Source organism: Kogia breviceps, chromosome 1, assembly GCF_026419965.1.
Source record: "Kogia breviceps isolate mKogBre1 chromosome 1, mKogBre1 haplotype 1, whole genome shotgun sequence".
NCBI lineage: Eukaryota > Metazoa > Chordata > Mammalia > Artiodactyla > Physeteridae > Kogia > Kogia breviceps.
The window spans coordinates 42,410,010-42,434,242 of record NC_081310.1 but is presented as its reverse complement, the minus strand read 5'-3'; the positions used below and the strand labels follow the sequence as shown (position 1 = coordinate 42,434,242).

At 37.2% G+C, this 24,233-nt stretch overlaps 1 protein-coding gene across 1 annotated transcript in view; it reads left to right on the top strand.

Annotated features, from left to right (window-relative positions):
• Positions 1–24,233, top strand: part of XPR1 (xenotropic and polytropic retrovirus receptor 1) — a 205,073-nt gene that overhangs the window by 6,403 nt on the left and 174,437 nt on the right. The window contains exon 2 of the mRNA XM_067030754.1: positions 20,884–20,935. Within this exon, the coding sequence (XP_066886855.1) occupies positions 20,884–20,935 (52 nt within the window). The remainder of the gene's footprint in view (positions 1–20,883; positions 20,936–24,233) is intronic.

Here is a 24,233-nt window from a genome sequence, read left to right as displayed (position 1 = left end):
TACCTAGGAAATGCTAAAAGAAGCCAAGTAGGGCCTTCCCTTGCGGTCCAGTGGTTGAGACTTCACCTTCCAGTGCAGGGGGTGTGGGTTCGATCCCTGGTCAGGGAGCTAAGGTCCCACATGCCTCGCGGCCAAAAAACCAAGACATAAAACAGAAGCAGTATTGTAACAAATTCAATAAAGACTTTAAAAAAAATGGTCCACATTAAAAAAAAAATCTTTAAAAGAAGCCAAGTAGACGATGCTCATGAACAAATGCCTTAAAAAATTCATTCATTCAACAAATATTTATAGGGGCTCTATTATGTCCTATAGGCTGATAGATTTGTCATTAAATTCTAGCTCTTTTGTTATCTTAAAAATAGAAAACAAAAAGCAATATTTTATTTTTTATAAATTTATTTATTTATTTATTTTTGGCTGCATTGGGTCTTCGTTGCTGCATGTGATTTCTCTAGTTGCGGTGGGTGGGGGCTACTTTTCATTGCAGTGCGCGGGCTTCTCACTGCAGTGGCTTCTCGTTGTGGAGCGTGGACTCTAGGTGTGCGGGCTTCAGTAGTTGTGGCACACGGGCTCAGTAGTTGTGGCTTGCGGGCTCTAGAGTGCAGACTCAGTAGTTGTGGTGCATGGGCTTACTTGTTCCGAGGCATGTGGGATCTTCCTGGTCTAGGGATCGAACCTGTGTCCCTTGCATTGGCAGGCAGATTCTTATCCACTGCGCCACCAGGGAAGTCCCAAAAAACAGTATTCCTGTGTGTGTGCGCGCGCGTGTGTGTTTGGTTTTATATTTTAGTCAGCATAGTGCTTTCAAAATTTAAAATGGTGTAGAAGGGGAAGATTGTAGATTGAGGACTTGGAACATGGTTAAATTTGGATCACTTGTGTAAATAATATGGATTCATAATATGGATGACTTCTCCCTGGCTTTTCAAACTTTTTATGTTATACGCATTTAAATTTAATTTGTTTATAGGAAAAAATTTGGTTACCTGTTTCTTCCCATCACTAGGCAGGTGTGGTATCTATGCGGACTGATCAGAAAATCCTTAAAAAGTTGTTTATTTATTATAGGTCAGAGGAAAGTTTAATTAACCTGCTGTAAGCATAACTTACAATTTTCATATTCTCTGTAACAGGAGGGACAGTCTGTTGATTAAGAAAACAGTCATTCCTTATTGAAGATGACCTGCAGTATTTGGAAAGACTGTAGACCATGAATAAGGAGATGTAATTCCTTAGACCCAGTTCTGTCACTGAACAGTCATAAATAATTAGTGAACAAGTGATTTTTTTGAAGATTGAAGGGTAAAATGTAATCATACAAGAAAATGAGAAGCTTTTAGATTATTGTGTGAATTACTTATTTAAGCTAAATTGGTAAAGTTGTAATTCACAGTAATCCAAGTGCTTTGTGAGCTTTTTCTATACCTAAGAGAAGTCCTTTAACTTTTTGGTCTTGGGACCATTTGAAACTCTTAAAAATTATTGACGATTTCAATGTCTATTGATAATATGCTGTATTAGAAATTAAAACTAAGAAATGTCTGAAACATAAGAGTATACAAGCACACACATGACATCACATTTCGTTTAGCCTCTGGAAAACTCCACTGTGTACTCATGAAAGAATGAGAGTGAAAAAAGCACATGAAGTTGCAGTAGTATTATGAAAATAGTTTTGACCTTTTGGGTCCCCTGAAAGGGTTTCTGAGAGTTGCTGCCTTAGAGCACAGGACTCCTTTCAGAACGTTTGGAGATGGCCTGAGAAAAAGCTCTCTAGTCTTAGGAAGCACATAAGAGTGTAAAGGAAATCCCATGAGTGAGGATTCTCTGGTGTATCCCCCCTGCACAGGATGATAGAGAAAAGAAAGTTGTCTTTCCTGGGATTCCCACTTCCATTCTCTCTTCTTTGAATTGAATTAGTGGAAATGTGGTCATTTTGTCATTAAGGAGAAAGGGATTAACATTTATTGCCCAGTTAGGAACCAGGTGTCATCAGTATGTTACTTCATTTAATCTTCACAGCAGTTTTGTGAGATAGATGATTTATTATCTCCATTTTACTGATGAGGAAACCCAGGCTTAGAGAGACTAGTCAATTTGTTCATGCCACACATCTAGTAAGTAGTAGAGCCAGAATTTGAAATCAAATTTGTCACACTTTGGAACTCTTGCTTTTATATGCAAATTGTAAATAACAGTGGTGGCAGTAACAGTGCCAGTAACAGTAGCAGGAACAACAGCTGTTATTTTTTGAGTGCTTGCTTTGTCAGTCACTGTGACATTACTTTAAAAGCATTTTCTCTTTGTAGCAAGCTGTGTAGGTAGGTTGTTATGTTAGTTCTGTTTGTAGATAGGGAACCCGAGTCTTAGCGCCATTAAGTAACTGATTATGTTGAAACTGCTAATTGTGGTTAGCAGAGATGAGACTGAAAGAGCCCCTGCTTTTAATTCCTACATCATACTGCTTTATGAAAAATAAATCCATCCATTTATACATGAGTACATTTAGGCATAGTCTGACCTGTTCTCCAGCACCTGCTGAAGTAATGGCTGGTCTATTTTTAGTCCCAGGTCTCAGTCTGCATGGTTTGGAGGTAGTAGAGTATGGTCTGGAGGTCAGAGTTCACCTGTGTTAATTTATTTTTTCTTCAAGATTATCAGTGTAACTATTATGAGGTAGGCAGCTGTTAAATAGAGGACCTTATAAAGATGAGCCATAAGAAAAAAATAATGAGATATAATGATAAGTGTAAGAAGAGGAAGATAAAGAACAGTGGATATAGCTGTTGGTATGCCACAGTCGTGGCTTTTGGCTTTTAGATCATTCCATAGATCATGGAACGTTAGACCTGTAAGGAATTTCAGATATTAATTAAATCCAATTCCCTTTTTTACGTGAGTGGGAAGTGAGGTCCAGAAAGGTTGTGATTCAAGGACACAAGGCTTTGTTAGTGGCTGAGTGAACACAATCACCCTGATTCATTTTATTGTTTAACTATTTTGCATCATATGCTTATATGTCAATAACACATACAGAGAACAAACTCTGAAGCCAGACTGCCTAGGTTCATATACCATCTGGACAGTTTACTAGCTGAGTGACCTCAGGCAAATCATTCTACCTCTCTGTACTTCAGTTTCCTCATTTGTTTAATCGAGACAATAATAGTAGTTACAGGACTTTTTTTTTTTAACATCTTTATTGGAGTATAATTGTTTTACAATGTTGTGTTAGTTTCTGCTGTATAACAAAGTGAATCAGCTATACGTATACATATATCCCCATATCTCCTCCCTTTTGAGCCTCCCTCCCACCCTCCCTATCCCACACCTCTAGGTGGTCACAGAGCACCCAGCTGATCTCCCTGTGCTATGTGGCTGCTTCCCACTAGCTATCTATTTTACATTTGGTAGAGTGCATATGTCCATGCCACTCTCTCACTTTGTCCCAGCTTACCCTTCCCGCTCCCCATGTCCTCAAGTCCATTCTCTGCTTCTGCGTCTTTATTCCTGTCCTGCCCCTACGTTCTTCAGAACCATTTTTTTTAGATTCCATATATATGTGTTAGCATACGGTATTTGTTTTTCTCTTTCTGACTTACTTCACTCTAGTTACAGGACTTTTGTGAGGATTATATGAGCTAAAATATGAAAAGTGCTTAGACAATGCCTATATTTGCTATTAAAATTATTTAGTTAATGCTAGGTTAACAGTATCTTTGTGAGGGAAACCAAGCCTCAAATTTTGTCCCTCTGGGCTTGTCCCGTTCAGATATTCTTGGAAAATGGCTTTGTTGATTTTAGATATTACTCTTGTTATCTGTGATATTTTTATTAATAAATTGTCTTTTTTTATATACAGTAAGAAATTCAGGTGGGAACAGTTATATGGTTTTGAAATAAATTAGTTCTCCTTGGTTACTTGTAACTTGCATTCATTTCAGTTATAGACTGTGCCTTCATATTCTTTTCTTTTTTAAAAATTGAGGTGAAATTCACATGTGCATTCCTAAGTATGTCTGAATAGCTTAAGTGAATCCTTTGAGTTTTCAGAGACTATCTAGTTTTAGTTCTTTTCACTTCTGTATGGAAATTTAATTTTTAATACTGGAATTAGTTTTAGAGTTGAAAAAGACCTTCTCAAGCCCTCTGTTTCACAGATGAATAAATCGAGGACAGAAAGGCCAAGATATGTGGTCAGTCTCACAGCTAGCTGATAGGAGAGCCTGGAATAAAAGTATTGACCTCCTGCTCACTGCTATACCTTGCTGAGGCTTATCACTGCCATATAAACATTTCTTTACTTTTAATTTTAAGAATAAATTTTCTTTGTAAGAGCCCATATGAATTTAAATGTTCTTGTTAATGATTACTTAAATACTCAGTGTTAATAACATTTATCTGAACCTAATCCATTAGTTCACATTAACGACCTCAAATAATTCATGTGTGTGTCAATTAAAAGACTAAGTAAGTTAAGAGACTCAGACCTTAAAAATGTTGTTTACTCAACTACAGAAAATTAGCCATTGCCCCATCTAGGTAGAAACCTATTGTAGGTGAGGAGACAGGACTGAGGAATTATGGTAAGGCTTGAGGAGTTAGGTAGAGATGAGAGCAAGACTCAGGAAAGTTGAAAAATCATTTGGGCATTTCTCTGTAGCATATCTGTTTGAATGTTAACACAGGTTACATGTACATGAAGAGCACCTCCCCCACCCCACCCCATCTCCTATAACGTGCTGCCAAGCCAAAGTCAGGGCACATTTGACTAGAGGAGATTATAATATGTATTAAACCAATTCGTTAAGTATTCATGAATGTCCCCTTGCTTTTTTAAAAAAATAATAAAACAATGATGATGATAGTAACAGCTAATGTTTATTGAGTGTTTCCATTGTGCCAGGCATTTTACATTTAATCCTTACCCTCTAAGGTAGGTTTTGTTATCCCTGTTTTAAGAAGTCGCTGAGTCTTAGATTGAGTCGACTGCCCAAGGTCACATATCTAGTGAATGGTTAAAACCAGAATTCATACAAAGGTTTGTCTTATTTCAGAACCTGGATTCTTTTTTTTTTGTAAGTTTATTTACTTATTTAGTTTTGGCTGCGTTGGTTCTTCGTTGCTGCGTGTGGGCTTTCTCTAGTTTCAGCGAGCAGGGGCTACTCTTCGTTGAGGTGCGCGGGGTTCTCATTGCGGCGGCTTCTCTTGTTGTGGAGCACGAGCTCTAGGTGTGTGGGCTTCCGTAGTTGTGGCCCGCGGGTTCTAGAGTGCAGGCTCAGTCGTTGCGGTGCACGGGCTTAGTTGCTCCGCAGCATGTGGGATCTTCAGACAAGGGCTCGAGCCTTTGTCCCCTGCATTGGCAGGCAGGTTCTTAACCACTGTGCCACTACGGAAGCCCCAGAACCTGGATTCTTAACATGGTGTTACATTGTCAGTATCATGCAAGGGGCTGGTGAGGTAAAAATAGGTTAAGTCCCTGTGGTCTCCTAATCATAGTATATTGTGATTATGTTGCAGAGGAATGGCCAATTGATTTTGCTCTGGAGATCAAAGGTATTTATCTTAAAAGCTTTCAAGAGGTAGTGTTTGAACTGGGTACTTAGAGATTGAGTAGGGTTTGATGACGTGGTGAAGAGGGAACAGGGCACTGGCGTCATTCTAGGCAGATAGGGTAATATTGAACAAAGGCATAGATGGGTGGAAGTATCCAAGCATATTAGTGAAATCTGGTTTAGTGGGTATGTTGGAGAGGTGATAGTGTGATTTGGAAAGGTGGACTGGGAGGGATCAAGGGGTGAGGGGCCTCAAATACCATGCTGAGGTGTTTAAATGTTTCTTGTTGTGAACCATTAAGGATTTTAAAGAAGAGGCTGGGGAGAAGGATCACTGCAAAGTGAGAGTGTAGTTTAGATCCTAGAGGATGTGTTGGAGAGACCAAGACCAAAGACAGGAAAACCAAATAGTATAGCCAAAAATAGTAAGAGCTTGAATTAATACCTTATTTAATCAATTTTCCCACACTTTAATGTCTGAAATCAGGATATGTCTCATAATTAATTGTCATAGATTAATTGGCAGACTTTTTTTTCATTCTTAGGAGCACATAAAATAATGGTGTATATTACTGTTAGTGGCATCTTAGATTTGATTGATTGATCATCTTAGATTTATTGAAAGCCTACTGTGTGTCAGGCAGAGTCATAGACACCTGCTAGTATCCAGCATCTGGCAGTGTCTGGCATATTTAGAAATTTTAAAAGCAACAACAGAACAAAATGTAATTGAAAGGCTATGGGATCTGCCTGAGATGTCATTAAGTGATAAGAAAGAGAGATTCAGAAGAGCATGATTGAAGGCAGTGAATGGAGAAAATAAGAAAAGTTTATGTTTATCCCCTACAGAGTGTGGCTAAAGCTCTGGAAATGAATTACTTCGGTATCAATTTAGAGAAGTTGGTCTTATTCTTTTAGTTTTGTTTATTCAGTGAATGCAGAGTTATGTCTTTTACTTAGTTTTATGTAATACGCTCAAATGTGATCATGGATGACAAAATTGAGATGATATTCTTTCTCCTGTCTTTCCAGTATTTGTATAATAGCAGGTAACAAAACTGTTGATAAGAGTCACTACCTCTCGTCACAGAGTTCAAACATTTTTTGATTAAGCCTTTCTTTTTGAGTAGAATAAGCTTGTTTGAAATATGAGTAATTTCATATTATGCTGCTATTAGTTATTTGCTAAAGAGGATTGCAAAATCTTTTTTCTAAGATTTGTTTGCTTAGTATCATGGACTTTCAAAAATTCAGTTCCTGATAGATTCAGAAATTAGAAAATGGATTGATTGAGAGACCACTGAAATTGAAATTGTAATAACCCTGTAAGCTTGGGCAAGTCATTTAGCCTTTCTGTGCCACAATTCTCTTATCCTTAAACTGGGGATAATGATAATTTTTACTTTGGAGGATCATGTGAAATGAAATGAGTCAATCATTGGAAAACAGGACAGGAGATGTAATAGTTACTACACATAGTAAGTATTATATAAGTATTAGCCATTATTACATAGCTGCCCCTAGGGGTTTGAAACTAACAGTTGAGCAGCATCTTACTTGATTTATTTACTCTTGACACAGTTGGGGGGAAGGGGTCAGTGAAACTGTAACTAGGAAAAGACAACTTAGATTGTTTATTCAATTACTGGACAAATGGAAGTTGAAAGAATTTTACCTTTTTAAAAAAGGCTAGTATTTCATAGAACAGAAAGTTTATGTTACTACTTGTTAATGGTTATTGATGAAAGTAAAAAAGGTTAATGTATACATTTTTGAAAGTTTCTTTGGTTTCCGTAGAGATGAAAAACTGGGAAGAAAATTGGTAACTTTTTCCTTTTTCTTTTGCACTTTTGTTGTAGAGCCTTATTAGAATTTCTGAATTGATTTGTAAGCATAATGTATTAGAGAAGAAAATGTTTTAGCGGAAGTAATTACTATCAAATGCAGAATTTTGAAATTCCTCCTTGACCTTTCTTACTTCCATTTTAGAGACAATGTTATTTAATGTGATAGGTTTTATGTAAGGAACATTTATTAAACCATTGTTTTTTTGTTTGTTTGTTTTTAATAAATTTATTTATTTATTTATTTATTTTTGGCTGCACTGGGTCTTTGTTGCTGTGCACGGGCTTTCTCTAGTTGTGGCGAGCGGGGGCTACTCTTCATTGTGGTGCGCGGGCTTCTCATTGCGGTGGCTTCTCTTGTTGTGGAGCACGGGCTCTAGGCGTGTGGGCTTCAGTAGTTGTAGCACGCAGGCTCAGTAGCTGTGGCTCGCAGGCTCTAGAGTGCAGGCTCAGTAGTTGTGGGGCACAGGCTTAGTTGCTCCGCAGCATGTGGGATCTTCCCGGACCAGGGCTCGAACCCGTGTCCCCTGCATTGGCAGGTGGATTCTTAACCACTGTGCCACCAGGGAAGCCCTAAACCATTGTTTAACCAACTTTATGTTTAAAAAATTTTAACAATGATATCAGTAATTGATAATAATAATTTAATGCATATTTTGTGAACCTGCCCTGTTAAACACAAAGTATCCTATTAAAGTAATATGTCCCTTCTTGGGATTGACCTATATACACTAATATGTATAAAATGGATAACTAATAAGAACCTGCTGTATAAAAAAATAAATAAAATAAAATTCAAAAAAAATGTAACACCTCCCTTCCAAGTTGTGTAATTACAAGCATACACAATATTTTAGTAGTTAGATCTTTTTTTTTCTCATTAGTATTTGAAATTAAATAAAGATATTATTGGTAAAGGTAAAGTAATACCATTAAACTTGTTTTGTTTTTTTTTGGCCATGCCGTGTGGCATGTGGTATCTTAGTTCCCTGACCAGGGATCAAACCTGTGCCCCCCTGCATTGGGAGTATGGAGTCTTAACCACTGGACCACCAGAGAAGTCCCTATTAAACATGTTTTCACGTATCGCTTTTTATTGCTTAGCACAGTGATTTATGTAGGTGCTTCGATATTTATACATTATTTATTATTTATTTATTTATTTTGCGGTATGTGGGCCTCTCATTGTTGTGGCCTCTCCTGTTGCGGAGCACAGGCTCTGGACGCGCAGTCTCAGTGGCCATGGCTCACGGGCCTAGCCGCTCCACGGCATGTGGGATCTTCCCGGACCGGGGCACGAACCCGTGTCCCCTGCATCGGCAGGCGGACTCTCAACCACTGCGCCACCAGGGAAGCCCGATATTTATACTTTAAATAACAGAAGTTGGATGAATAGCCAGATATAGGGGTTGAAGGAGGGAAGAATTTAATATTGATACAATGGTTTAAACCTAGGGAAATTGGTAGAGGATAGCTACTTATGGGGGTGGTAAATTCATGAAATTAGATCTTAAGTATGCTGATTTCATACACAAAATGTCTGTATGTAGAGATAAGTACTAGCTGGAATTTGAAAAATTGTATCAAAGATAAGATTTATTATAATTGAGATAGTAATTAAGGAATTAATTCACTGAGGGAAAGTACGTAATGCAGAAAAATAGAGACATAGAGGAAATCTTGGAAAAAACCTTGTCATAGGAGTTAAGGGTCTTAAGGGTAAATGGACTATCAGCAGTGACATACTTTGTAGACAGGTTCATGAGAATGAGGATTAAGGATAGGCCTTTGGATTTGACAAAAGTTGCTCATTAGTGAATTCTGAACATAAATTGTCTTCTGCTAACTTTATTCCAGGTTTTAAGAGGTTAAAGTCATTGAGACAACATATGTGTACTTTTCATTTGAGAAATTTGTCTGTTAACAGAGTGAGGAAAATAGGATAGAACCTTTAGGAATGAGTAGGATAAAGTAAGATTCTTTGAAGGATATATGGGATCCATTCATCTTGAAGGCAGTAGAGAAAGTAGCTTTAATTTTATCTAAATTTTTTGCTTTAATTGCATTTCCCTCATTTATTGGCTGTGGACTTTTAAACAGTTATTTTATTTCTCTGAACCTCAGTTTTCTTGCATGCAAAATGGGGATAATATTTACCTTTCAAGATTATTATGAGAATTAGCTATAATAATATATGAAGGTGCCAGCAAGGGCCTGATCTGTAGAAGATACTTTTCTATAAAGTATAGCTGTTAATTTCTGTCTTCATTAAAAATAAGCCATAGGAGTAACTTTTATTCATTTATTCAGCAGACGTTTATTTTAGGGTGTTGGTACTCAATCTTTTAGTATAACAAAACTCTTTCAACGTCATGAAGTTTCTTGGAAACCAAATGATGGTAGCTGGACTTTTAGAATCCATTGCTTGAGAAACTACATTTTGACCAAATGAATTACTGCATTTTATAGATTCTAAGATGCACATTCCTTGTTCCACATTCCTGTGGTTTTCATCTTATTCTCTCTTGGATTCCCCACTCTGGGGAAAGCCAGCCATGAAAAAACTGAAGGAGCCCTATGGAGAGGTCCAAGTGTTAAGGAACTGAGGCCTCCTGAAAAAAGCCAGCACAAATTTGTCAGCCATTCGAGTGTGCCATTCTAGAATCGGATCCAGCCCCAGGCAAGCCTTGAGAATTGAGGTGAAACCTCAATTTCACCTTTGAAATTGAGATTCATTTTACAGATGTCACATAGTTAATCGGTAATGTTTTTCTTTCTTAATGGTATATAAAATAATGGTGCAGTGATACATAAATTAATGGTGTGTTGTAACAATTGATGGTATCTTAGACTCGATGAAATATGGTAGTATTTTATTAAGTACAAATACCTTCATGTATTTTGACAAGTGGTAATGTATTTGTGGGAAACATTATTTAGCCTACAGAGAATACCTAGTTTATAAGGTTTTACAGTATTGAAATTGGAGCTATGAAGTAGTCTGAGACTGATGGATTAGAAACCATTTTTATAAGTGTATAGGTGTATTGCAGAAACTTTGGGTTCCTTTTTTTTGTTTTCTTTCAGATAAATGGGCAAACTAAGAACGGAGTGAGAATTTTATGTTGCCATACTATTATATTTGGTCAAAATTCGACATGTTTTACCAACCTGTATAAACCTTATATATTAAAGAGGGCTGGAAGCCAAACACACTAAGAACTTTTCTTGTGGCTAGTAAATGAAAGAGGTTTGAATCTTGTGTAGAAATAAAAGATAATGAAAATTAGGAAAAATAAAAAATGACTTTGCATTTTGATATTTCATGAAACTGGAAATGCTATAAAATAATTCAATAAAAATAACGTAGTTAACACTTAAAAAATTAACTGATGTGCTGATTTTAGATATTTAGGCTTTGTGTTACAAAGTCTGTGCAGTTGACAAATGTATTTTGAACTTGTACTGTGCTAGATGCTGTGGCCCATAAGAATTGAAGTGAGACTGCTCTCTGCCCTCAGAGAATTTACAGTTGTTACCACAGTAAGTGTAAGAATGAGCCATACAGATTTAATTAGTTATAAAAGAGCATTTGTTATCAGCTTTATTTTATTGTCAGAATAGGATCCTTAGACAAGGAGGATGATGATTTAATCTGTCAGATTTATTCAGTCCCAGCTCAGAAGTGCAGCTATATGACTTCTCAAGGGCATTCAAGGGTATCAGTTAAATTATAGTATTGGTGGCTGTGACTTATGGGAATGCAGTTTTGCTTATTTATTGCTAAATAAATCACTTATTTGAAATTGTCATAGTTTTCCTTTCCATAGTTTTTGTATCTTTATAGGAATAAAAAGTTTAGGTACTTTGATCAAGACAAGCCAAAGATGTTGGTTATGATCTAATAACATTACATTCTATGATATAAAAATGTTTTTCAAATCTAGCCTCATGTATTAATTATCTATTGCTCTATAACAAACTACCTAAAACTACTGAAACAATAAGAAACATTTATTGTTTTACACTCTTGCTGTGTGTAAAGAGTTTGGAAGCAGCTTAACTGGGTGATTCTGGCTAAGGATATTTTGTGAGGTTGTCGTCAAGATGCCAGTCAAGGCTGCAGTCATCTCAAGGCTTGCCTGGGGCTGGATCCGATTCTAGAATGGCACACTCGAATGGTTGACAAATTTGTGCTGGCTTTTTTCAGGAGGCCTCAGTTCCTTAACACTTGGACCTCTCCATAGGGCTCCTTCAGTTTTTTCATGGCTGGCTTTCCCCAGAGTGGGGAATCCAAGAGAAAATAAGATGAAAACCACAGTGCCTTTTATGACCTAGCCTTGGAAGTGGTACTCTGTCATTTATGCAATATTCTATTGGTTATAGAGGTCAGTCCTATTTAGTATGGGAGGGGATTGCAGAAGAGCATTACTACCAGGAGTTAAGAATCATTGGGGGTTATTTCAGAGGCTAGTTACCACACCTGCTATAAAAATCTAATGGTTTAGAAAAGTTTTGGAAATGAAAGGAAGAGTATCAGAAAATCAAGAGGCCAAAATTAGAGGTTAATCTTAGAAAATAAGATTTCACTCCAAATAGTGGGCTATGTGTCTTTTTCTCAAAGAAGCGTGGATTACAGAATGAACAATACTTGGGCAAGATAATACTTTAATAACATTTCTGAATTTCAGATCTTCAGTGGTAAAATGAAAATCATATTTACATTAAAGAGTTGTGAGCCTCTGTTAAAGTAGTGTGTTTAGAGCTTCCCTGGTGGCGCAGTGGTTGAGAGTCTGCCTGCTGATGCAGGGGACACGGGTTCGTGCCCCGGTCCGGGAAGATCCCACATGCTGCGGAGCGGCTAGACCCGTGAGCCATGGCCGCTGAGCCTGCGCGTCCGGAGCCTGTACTTCGCAACGGGAGAGGCCTACGTACTGAAAAAAAAAAAAAGTGTGTTTAAAATACTCAAACCAATGTCTGATAGTAGGCATTCAGTAAAGGTAACCATAATTACTTTTATTATCAATCAGTATCTGTGGTCATCATATCCTCAGCTCTCGTGTACTCAAAGCAATCTAATCTAGTTTCTGCCCCATTACTCTACTGAAACCATTTTTTTGAAGGTCACCAGTGAGGTCCTGATCCTCAGACCTAATTATATCTCTTCTTAGTCTCTTCCTTCTCGATCTCTAAGCAGCTTTTAATTTTTATTTCCTTTAACTTAAGGATATATTTTATTAATCTTACATATGAATAGTTTGTTATAGGCTCTAAAGTCAGAGTCTAGGCATTCTAATGTTAGCTATTTTTCTTTCTTTATAATTCAGTTGCAGCATTCCAATTAGGTAGATAGACAGACAGATGGATAGGTAGGTAAATAGGCATCTGTATTCACCTTCCAGCTGAAGAAACAGAATAATTGTTAGTATACTGAACCCTTCCTGATAGCTGTTTTATTTAATGCAGATGTTCTCAGTTTTCTTTAAAATTTTTCTTCCAGTTTTACTGAGATATAATTGACATATGGTGTAAATTTAAGGTGTGCAGTGTGTTGATATACATTTATAGGTTGCAGATGATTACCACTATAGCACTAGCTAACGCCTCCATTCCATCACATAATTACCATTTCATTTTTTTGGTGAAAACATTTAAGATCTATTGTTGCAATTTTCAAGTATATAATACAGTATTATTAGCTATAATCACCATGCTGTACATTAGATGCTCAGAAATTGTTAATCTTATAACTGGAAGTTTGTACCCTTTTACCAGTATCTTCCCATTTTCCCCACCCCCCAGCCCTGGGTAACCATCATTCTACTCTTTGTTTCTTTGAGTTTGGCATTTTTCAATTTCACATTTTAGAGATATCATATAGTATTTGTCTTTCTCTGACTTCACTTAGCATAATGCCTTCAAGGTTTATGCAAGTTATTGCAAATGGCTGGATTTCCTTCTTTCTCACGGATGAATAATATTCCTGTGTGTGTGTGTGTGTGTGTGTGTGTGTGTATATCTCACATCTTCTTTACCCGTTCATCTGTTGACAGACACTTAGGTTGTTTCCATGTCTTGGCTATTGTGAATAATGCTGAAGAAAACATGGAGATGCAGATATGTCTTCTCTAAGCAGCTTTTGATAATTTTTAATATATCTTCCTTCTTGAAATGCCCCTTTAATTCCTGTGGCACTCTATACATCTGGTGTTTTCCTTATTGTCTTCTCTGTTGCTTTGTATTCCAAAAGATTCTGTCCTTGTTCCACTTACTTTCTGAAAAATTTCATTTACTCAGGGCATAGGCAGTTTCAAATCACCTTATACAGATAATTTCCAACTCTTAACCACTAGCTCTGACCTATCTTCCAAATTGTAGATCTCTGTTTTCATCTGTCTGCTGACCATCTCAGTTGTCCTGTGGATACTTGAAGTGGTTTGTTAACCCAAACTCCTGTCTTTTCTTTGCCCAAGTTTTTTCTTTGGTGGTTTTACAGCTCGGTTAATAGTATCACTAAGCATCCTTCTCTGTACCTAGGCTCAAAATCTTAGAGATCTTTAATTCCCTTAGTTCGTGTTTAGTTGTTTGTCTAATCTTCCTATTTTGCTTCTTGGTATCCCCCCTCTTTCCTATATATCACCTCCTTTTTTTAAATTGCTACTATGTTAGTTAGGCCTTCAATATGCTTTGATCATTTTTTAAAGTATTTAACATATTATATTAAAATGTATCTATTTATATGACTGTCTTTTCCGTGCTTGATCCACCATTATTTCTTTTAAAAATTTTTATTTATTTATTTTTGGCTGTGTTGGGTCTTCGTTTCTGTGCGAGGGCTTTCTCCAGTTGCTGCGAGTGGGGGCCACTCTTCATCGCCGTGCGCGGACCTCTGACTGTCGCTGCCTCTCCCGTTGAGGAGCATAGGCTCCAGATGTGCCGACTCAGTAGTTGTGGCTCATGGGCTTAGTTGCTCCGCAGCATGTGGGATCTTCCCAGACCAGGGCTCGAACCCGTGTCCCCTGCATTGGCAGGCAGATTCCCAACCACTGCGCCACCAGGGAAGCCGGATCCACCATTATTTCTTTAGAGCCTGGCACAGTGCACAGAGTAGACATCCAGTAATGTTCATTTAATGACTAAGACTTAATATCTTCTTTAATGATGATATTAAGTAATTTAGAAATATTTATGATGAGCCTTTCTTATACAAGTACAAGCAAGGTGGCTAAAGCCCTGACTTTACAGTCAAATGGGGAACAAGTGACACAGATAAGTAATTAAAACATAAGGTGGAAATATTAAGTGCTATAAATGGTTTCAAATAGAGTACTACAGGATTTCAGAGGAATGAGTAAAGACTTCCAGCTGGAGGAATCAGGACAAAACATGAAAGAGGTTAAATTTGATCTGGACCTTGAAGGATGGTTAAGATTTGGAAATTAGAATGAAAAGATGGGAGTAGGGATAGGGGATTCCAGGTAGAGGTAATAGTTGTAAACAAAAAGCAAAGATGGAAGAAATATTGAAGTCTCTAAAATGAGTAATAGGTAATTCATTTTGACTTGAGGGTCAGGTTGTGAAAATGAAATTGGCTTTCTTCAGTTTGGAAGATAAGCCTAGAAACATAGATTGGATCATTCTGGGTGCCTTATAGGCCAGCAGAGGAATATGGGCTTTATTTTGTGGCCGTTGGGAAATCCTTGTAAGTTTTTAAGAGGAGAGTCAGACCAGTGCTTTGGAAAGATTGATATGGCAGTTGTTTGTGAGATGTGTTAGAGAGATGAAAACCTAAAGGTTGGTAGTTCAGGTGAATGGATAGGAGAAATGAATGTAAAAGAGGTTGTGTTGGTGGCATTGACGAATCAGATCACTAAACTTAGGAGTGGAAAGGAGGAGAATATAAGAATGTTAATTCAGCTAGGACAGGGATTTTTTATTTTTCCATGTGATGTATCCCAGGTGCCTAGAACAGGCCTGGCACATAGCAGATACACAAATATTTGTTGAATGAGTGAGACAATAGCTGAGTTTGTGAATCTGTGTGATGTGGATACTGGCAGTGACATTAACAGAAGTAAAGACATGAGAAGAGTAGGCTTTGGAAAGAAAATGAATTTTGGACATTTTGAGTATGTGTTACCAGACGTGTGGCTGAGGATACAGATTTGGGAGATATCCTCATAGAAATAGTAAAAGCCACATCAGTGGATATCAGAGTATGTTAGTGAGGAAATTTATAAATGTGAATATAATGGGATGTATTCCAAATTAGTTCTTCCTATTATAAATTATATACATTTTATACTTTTAACAAATTCAATAATAATTTAATGTTGTAACAACTTCTGTATATTGAATTGCCTTTGCTGATGGGGTACATTTAAATTCCATGAAAATTTTGAGTCATGCATAATGATTCTAATATACTACAGCCTTTGGATTGTTAAGTATGTACGAGAATACATTAATTTTAAATTTTAACATACTAGATTTAAAAAATTTGTATACGAGTTTCTCTTTACAGATCATTTCTGTCATCAAAAACAGAGCTAGGTTAGTTTATTTGGGGATAGAAATGAAGATTAATTCGATGGTCATTCTTTGTACAGGACACGTGAGAATGCTCAGTGCCCTCTTTTGAGGTTTATAATTTGTTTTACAGAACTGTTCTTAGCACTTTAGTATCAGGAAAACATGACTGATTTCTAGATGATGAGACAAAGAAACCAGGTCAGATATAACTCACTTGCACATTATTCACATTATTTCTGGGGTATGTAGATCAGGCATAGTGTACATATTTTTAAGTATATATCAAAATTATAATAGTGCCATTTGAGAAAACCTTCAGAATAAAAAAAGTCTGATGTAAATTTTATCGAATTATTAAACACTGTTAACAGGGATTATGATTCCTTTAAAGGTTTATAATCAATATTCCTTGTCCTTCCTATTCAAATGCCTGTGTTTATATTATTGTTCATTAATCCAATAATTAGATTGCAATATGCTGACTTTGAATGAGTATTGAAGCAGATGAGAACAACATAGATTAGATATTTTGTTGATGGAGATGGTAATATTTATAGTATGTTATATGTGTGGCTAATAGTGAGTTGATAGGAAGTAGGAATCTTTCTAGCTTCTGATCCTTGTTCTGTGAAATGGTCTGTGAAACCCATGTGTTTGGAAAGGAGATTAGAGATGATCTACTGTGGGTTATTAAAAATTAACAACATAAGAAATTTTTACTGGCGGTATTATTGAACATACATGTTGAGTTTGAACTATACCCTATTTTATACACTAGATATGTTGTAGAAAGTTTAAGTAATAAAATTAGGAGTCTGTTATTTAATGCTTACATAGATTGGGACTGCCTATATTTTCTTGGGAATCTATAGGTTTCTTATAAGGATTAAAAACTGTGTGTGCTCACGTCAGCTATCATCAGAAAATATAATAACGTATTCTAAATCATCTAGTTGACCGTCTTTTAAACTGGTAATGCCAGGAGATTGCAGTGCCTCTATTTATGATTGTTTGGTCATGTTGGCTCCAGATAGTATTGTACTACTTTGTGAAGAGTTAGTTAAGAACTGAGGCATATCTAATGCATAAATGATGTATTCATGTCTAGTTGACCACCAAATGATGCTACAGCCCACTGCATGACATAAGTTTTGTGGTAGTTCACATTCTATTAGCTAACATTCTTTGAGCATCTTCTGTGTTCTAGGCACTGTTCAAAGTACTCTTCATGTATAATAATGAATCATAATTAATATAAAGATTTGTGTTTTAAGTTTTTAATTCATACAGTAGACCTGTGAGGTATGTATAATTACTATTCCTGTTTTACAGATGAAGGTACTAAAGTATAGAGAAGTTAATTTTCCTAAGGTTACACAGCTAATAAGTGGTAGAGTTGGTTTTCATACAGGTTGTCTGACTCCATGGCTTCTAGCCACTGATTGTACTGCCTTACAGTAGATCCCATCTGACGCAGAGTTATCTGGGCATTCCTAACTCAGAACAGGTAAATTGGCATTGTATTCGTGTTACCAATTGAGATTTTGTTTCAGCAAACACCTTGTTTTCTGTCATGTTAATGTTGTTGATTGAATAATACTGGTTTTATGGTTGTATTTGGATTTAATTTGTAAGATTCTACTGTCATATGCGTTGTTATAAACACTAAGAGTTTTGTCCTAGTTTATATATATTTCAATAACATTATAACAAAAATAACTTAATTTTTGTAACTCAGAGATTACAGTAGAGATGCTGCTGTAAGAATTGCTTTGAATCTTTTTTTGTTTGTTTTTTGCTTTTTTTGGCCGTGCCATGCGGCTTGTGGGATCTTAGTTCCCTGACCAGGGATTGAACCCTGGGTCCTTGGCAGTGATCAAAGAAATCTTTTGTAATGCACATGAATACATATTGATATTATTTATTATACAAATTTAGAGTTTTATGTAGAGTATTGGATTTTCTTGAAGTAAAACAGCATGAATTGAGGAAACTTTGAATTTGTTGTTTTGTGCATTTGGAGGTACTGCTCCCAACCCAGATGACTCATTACAGACAAACAATCTATAGGTATTAATATAGACAATACTTTGTAGGATTTTCCCCCGCTGGTTCCCAGTTGGGGACTATTCTGTAGTCACAGACAGGGAATGGTATCCTATAGAGTTCTTATAGAGCTCTCTAGAGTCTATTACTGTCAAAAACATAGAGGGTCTCTTATTCAGAGGAAAACTGAAGTAGTAAGAAGCAAAAAAAGAGTTGTCCCTGATTTTACCGAGAGTTATCTTGACTTAAATGAAATTGTGATTTAGTTTTATAATCAAAATGAAGACTATCATAATTTTTCTCTTTATAAAATTTAAATCATCTTTTTAAACCTTAATTTGGTAAACTTTCCTTTCGCAAGTTTAATTCATTTTCATTATGTTCCAGAGATTCTACTTAGTGTGCTTTTTTCAGTGTGCTGAGAAACCCTTTTGAATTCAAGAACTATTTATTGAGCTCCTACTGCATACAAGCTACGCTGCTAGTCATTGGTGGTTTATTTGGTTACTGATAACTTCATTTGATTTTGGTACACATGCCTATCATACTTAAGAAGTAGAAAAACTTCATTCAGATATTTGAGTCTCTGATATTACCTGCTTCCATGATAGCATTATTTCCTTGAGTATTCTCTGGCTGGATTTTTTTGTTCCTTTCTTCTTATATTTTTCTATTTCTAGAGATTTACTCTGCTCTAAGCAATCTATTCATTTACCCTCTTAAAATATTCTGTGGAAGAACCATAACATAACTCCTATTCGGCACTTGTTTTTTTTTAAAAATGTATGTATGTATGTATTGGCTGCGTTGGTTCTTCATTGCTGCCCACGGGCTTGCTCTAGTTCTGGAGAGCGGGGGCTACTCTTCGTTGTGGTGTACGGGCTTCTCAGAGCACAGGCTCAGTAGTTGTGGCACATGGGCCCAGTTGCTCTGTGGCATGTGGGATCTTTCTGGACCAGGGATTGAACCTGTGACCCCTGCATTGGCAGGCAGATTCTTAACCACTGCGCCACCAGGGAAGCCCCCTACTCTGCACTTGTATAGGACTTTAATATAAAATTCCAGTCTGTGAACTGAAATAAAGACTTTCTGATGTTTGATAAGATCTGAGCTAACTTTTTTTTTTAGACTGGACATTAGTGGTTCCTGAGACATCTGAAATAGTAAAGAAAATAGTGAGCATATATACATTTTTTTCTTAAAAGAAGTTCTAGATCTTTGTCTTATTCACTTAGGGCTTTTGTATATTATCAGACTCTGGTTAGGGTTAGTCATGGAACTGACAGGTTGGTCACTAATTTAAAGTAAATGCTAAATTCATTTGGGAAGAATATAATTTACTAGACTTGAATACAGAGTGGGTTACCTTGGAGGTTTATTTCTTTTTTGGTTTTATATGCTTGAATGACTCTAGGCCGGTGGTTCTGGAGAGGGGTGATTTTTGTCCTCTAGGGGCATTTGGTAGTGTCTGGAGACATTTTTGGTTGGTTGCTGCTGGTATCTAGTGAATCTCTAGATACCAGGGATAGTGCCAAAAATCCTAATAAGCACAGAACAGCCCCCCATAACAAAGAATTATCTGGCCCCAAATGTCAGTTGTACTGAGGCTGAGGAATACTGGAGGCCAATTTGGGAATCACCAATGGTTGGTTAGATGGTATTTGAAGCTATGGGATAGGTAAAGTCACCTAAGCTTATGACCAGCTCTTCTTCTCTGGAGCTTATCCACTTAATTGATTCTACCATTTTGGTAGGTATGAAGAAATACTTTTCATTCCTGTCCCAAAACCACTCATCAGGAGACCAAACTGCAACCATCTAAATTACCTAAATATGATTGTTAGTTAACTTACTGGTTTGGAATAAACAATAAAACCTCTACTATCTTTATAGTCCTGAACTCTTTTAATGGAGGACTTTCCAGACCTCCACTGGGAAGTATTTGAATCCAAGGTGAAAAGAATTCTGGAGGGCTTCCCTCCCTGGTGGCGCAGTGGTTGGGAGTCTGCCTGCCGACGCAGGGCACACGGGTTTGTGCCCCGGTCCGGGAGGATCCCACATACCGCAGAGTGGCTGGGCCCGTGAGCCATGGCCGCTGAGCCTGCGCGTCCAGAGCCTGTGCTCCACAACGGGAGAGGCCACAACAGCGAGAGGCCTGCGTACCGAAAAAAAAAAAAAAAAATAGAAGAATTCTGGAGATTGTCTACACAACAGTGTAACTTTACTTAACACTATGAACTGTACACTTAAAACTGGTAAAGATAGTGAATTTTATGTTCAGGTATATGATACCACAATTTAAAAAAATTTGTATCCAGCGTTTTATATCTTCTTATGCAGTGTTCCATTGTATTCCTCTAGGACTGTTCTCAGTTTCTATCACTATTTTTTTTTTTTTAGTCAAGAGATTTTATGATCTCTCAGGTGATTTTTCATTCCTTTCCGAATGCCCCTTAATTTTTTTTTTCGTTGTTGTACACGGGCCTCTCACTGTTGTGGCCTCTCCCGTTGTGGAGCACAGGCTCCGGACGTGCAGGCTCAGCGGCCATGGCTCACGGGCCCAGCCGCTCTGCGGCATGTGGGATCTTCCCGGTCCGGGGCACGAACCCGTGACCCCTGCATCGGCAGGCGGATTCTCAACCACTGCGCCACCAGGGAAGCCCCCCTTAATTTTTAAAGTATATACATTAGCCCTCATCTTAAAGATGGGACAATACTGGGTTGATAGGAAAGTATAGTATTTGGGTTTTAGCTTATTAAAGTATTTCAGTAAATTCTCAATTTAGGGAACCGTATGTAGTCATTGTCTGGATATTGAAAGAGAAGTAATTGTTTAGCTCAAAATGCTTTTACTGTAAAGATTAATCATGATTCCATGTATGTCTTTTCTTTCCTTCTAATAGGCTTTTAAGGATATGCTGTACTCAGCTCAGGACCAGGCACCTTCTGTGGAAGGTAAGATGCATTAATCTCTACATTTAGCCACATAAAACTTTTTAAGAAAAGATATTTTAAACTGAACAGTATAAAACTAATATAACCTGCCTACTATATAAATCTTTTTTGTTTTTTATAATATATATTATGATTACTTTGTGTTTCAATGAAACTTTTGTTTGTTTGTTTAGCTCACATTTACTTTATGATGGATCTCTTATAATGTCCTCAAATCACCTTAGCATTGTGAATCACAGATATTGGTTTAGAGTTAAAGCTCTTATCTGTGTCATGCTCCCTCCCCCAAACAATGTATTTTTATATTTGTCTCTATTGTCTATTCATCCATCCATCCATCATTCAGTGAATCCTTAGTTCATAATTAGTCTGGGCAACACAGCTTTTTCTTTCTATTTATGTCATGTCTTTAGATTGGGACTAGTAAAACAACGAAACATATTTACTCTGTGTGTGTGTGTGTGTGTGTGTGTGTGTGTGTGTGTTTATAAGCATGTATATGTATGCCTGTGCACAGTTTGGCAGTCATAAAATGACTGACCTAAGGATAGTGGTTATCTTTCCAATTATCTTTATTGATCCTTTCTTTTCTGTTACCTCAGCTTCTACTCACCAGCTCATTCTCTATGGGTTTAACCTTTGATAGGTTTGGAGAGTTGTAAGTTAAAGTTGTAGTTCTTGTGTCAGTAAATAATTAGCTAATTCAACAACTATTTCTTGAGGGAGTGTTCCATCTGAGGCTGGATAGTCTTTTAAAATTTTGCATCACATATTTTCAGGAGAGATGAATACGAAGTTGTTTATTAAAACTACAGATCTGTAATTAAAAATTTCATTGTCTTTAGTGACATAGAAGTGTATATCTTTCACCTCTAACTGTTCTGAATTCATGTGCTTCCTTCAGCATCTCAAAATCTTTACTAGGGTATTGGCACCTGGGTATTAGTTTTATAATATGTCACTAAATTTTGGATTATATTTAATATATTATATTTAATATAGTTAATATAATTCTCTAATATTTAACTGAAGACAAATGTTTAGTTCTTTATTAGGTTATTATCTCTAATTTTATGTGTCTTAAACAGTACCTCCTCAAAATATTTAAGAATGTAAGAAAAATGAAATTACATGGAAGTTAAGCTGATTTCCTCACCCTGTGTTACTTGCTTTAATATTGGGTCTTTTAATTTTATTCTCAAAGTTGGACTACTTATCCTTAATTTGTTTTTAAAGTTTCACCATCTGGTTTGTAACAAAGATATTCTGAGATATGTTGAAAGTTATGATCTTTATTCATCCCTCCATGCTGGATCATGTTGCTAGTAATTCTCATATACTTTTCGCTGTTACAGGAGAAAACCTGAATTCTGTCAAAGTATGCTAAAATGACAAATATTTATAGTTAATAACTTTTTCTTTATCTCATTGTCCAGAGACATTAACTTCTTTGGACTCTGTTATAAAGGGAGTACTCTAGGCTGATCATGCAGATATATGTGCTACTTTCATAAGGGAAATATTCTGCACTTGTTCATTCTTTCCATTCTCAGGTAAACAAACTAAACCCACGTAGTTTTTGTCTTCTTAAAATGAATTTTTCTCTTTAGAGACACTGGGGAATTGAAGGTATTGGAAAGTAGATTGAGGAAACATTCTATGTAGTATTTTTTTTTTTTTTTCTTTTGTGGTATGCGGGCCTCTCACTGCTGTGGCCTCTCCCGTTGAGGAGCACAGGCTCCGGACACACAGGCCCAGTGGCCATGGCTCACGGGCCCAGCCGCTCCGCGGCGTGTGGGATCTTCCCGGACCGGGGCACAAACCCGTGTCCCCTGCATCGGCAGGCGGGCTCTCAACCACTGCGCCACCAGGGAAGCCCTCTATGTAGTATTGAGGTTAGAAAAAGTTATTTAAAGGGACTATATATAATTTTGTGTCTCATTTGCATTGTGATACTATATTAATTTACCCTCTTTTATATGGTGTTAAATTTAAATGATAATCATTTCTGTCATTCCTTTATTCTCGCTATTGGGTTTGTATTTCTAGATTTTTATTTAGCAGTTATCTATAAAATAATGCAACGTCAGGAGATTTATCACAAAGTCCAAGATAGGAGTCTCAACTTTTAAAAAAATATAAATATATTTATTTATTTATTTTTGGCTGCATTAGGTGTTTGTTGCTGCACACGGGCTTTCTCTAGTTGCAGCGAGCGGGGGCAGCTCCTCGTTGTGGTGCGTGGGCCTCTCATTGCGGTGGCCTCTCCTGCTGTGGAGCACGTGCTCTAGGCGCATTGGCTTCAGTAGTTGTGGCACACAGGCTCAGTAGTTGTGGCGCACGGGCCCAGCTGCTCCACGGCATATGGGATCTTCCCAGACCAGGGCTCGAACCCGTGTCCCCTGCATTGGCAGGCGGACTCAACCAGTGCGCCACCAGGGGAGTCCCATGACTCTTTTTGAATTATGGTTTTCTCAGGGTATATGCCCAGTAGTGGATTGCTGGGTCATATGGTAGTTCTATTTGTAGTTTTTTAAGGGACCTCCATACTGTTCTCCATAGTGGCTATATCAATCTACATTCCCACCAGCAGTGCAAGAGTGTTCCTTTTTCTCTACACCCTCTCCAGCATTTATTGTTTCTAGATTTTTTGATGATGGCCATTCTGACTGGTGTAAGATGATATCTCATTGTAGTTTTGACTTGCATTTCTCTAATGATTAATGATGTTGAGCATTCTTTCATGTGTTTGTTGGCAATCTGTATATCTTCTTTGGAGAGATATCTATTTAGGTCTTCTGCCCATTTTTGGATTGGGGTTTTTTTTTGTTATTATTATTATTTTTTAACGTCTTTATTGGAGTATAACTGTTTTACAATGGTGTGTTGGTTTCTGCTTTACAACAAAGTGAATCAGTTATACATATGTTCCCATATCTCTTCCCTCTTGCGTCTCCCTCCCTCCCACCCTCCCTATCCCACCCCTCTAGGTGGTCACAAAGCACAGAGCTGATCTCCCTGTGCTATGCGGCTGCTTCCCACTAGCTATCTGTTTTATGTTTGGTAGTGTATATATGTCCCTGCCACTCTCTCACTTTGTCACATCTTACCCTTCCCCCTCCCCATATCCTCAAGTCCATGCTCTAGTAGGTCTGTGTTTTATTCCCGTCCTACCACTAATCTCTTCATGACATTTTTTTTTCTTAGGTTCCATATATATGTGTTAGCATATGGTATTTGTTTTTCTCCTTCTGACTTACTTCACTGTGTATGACAGACTCCAGGTCTATCCACCTCA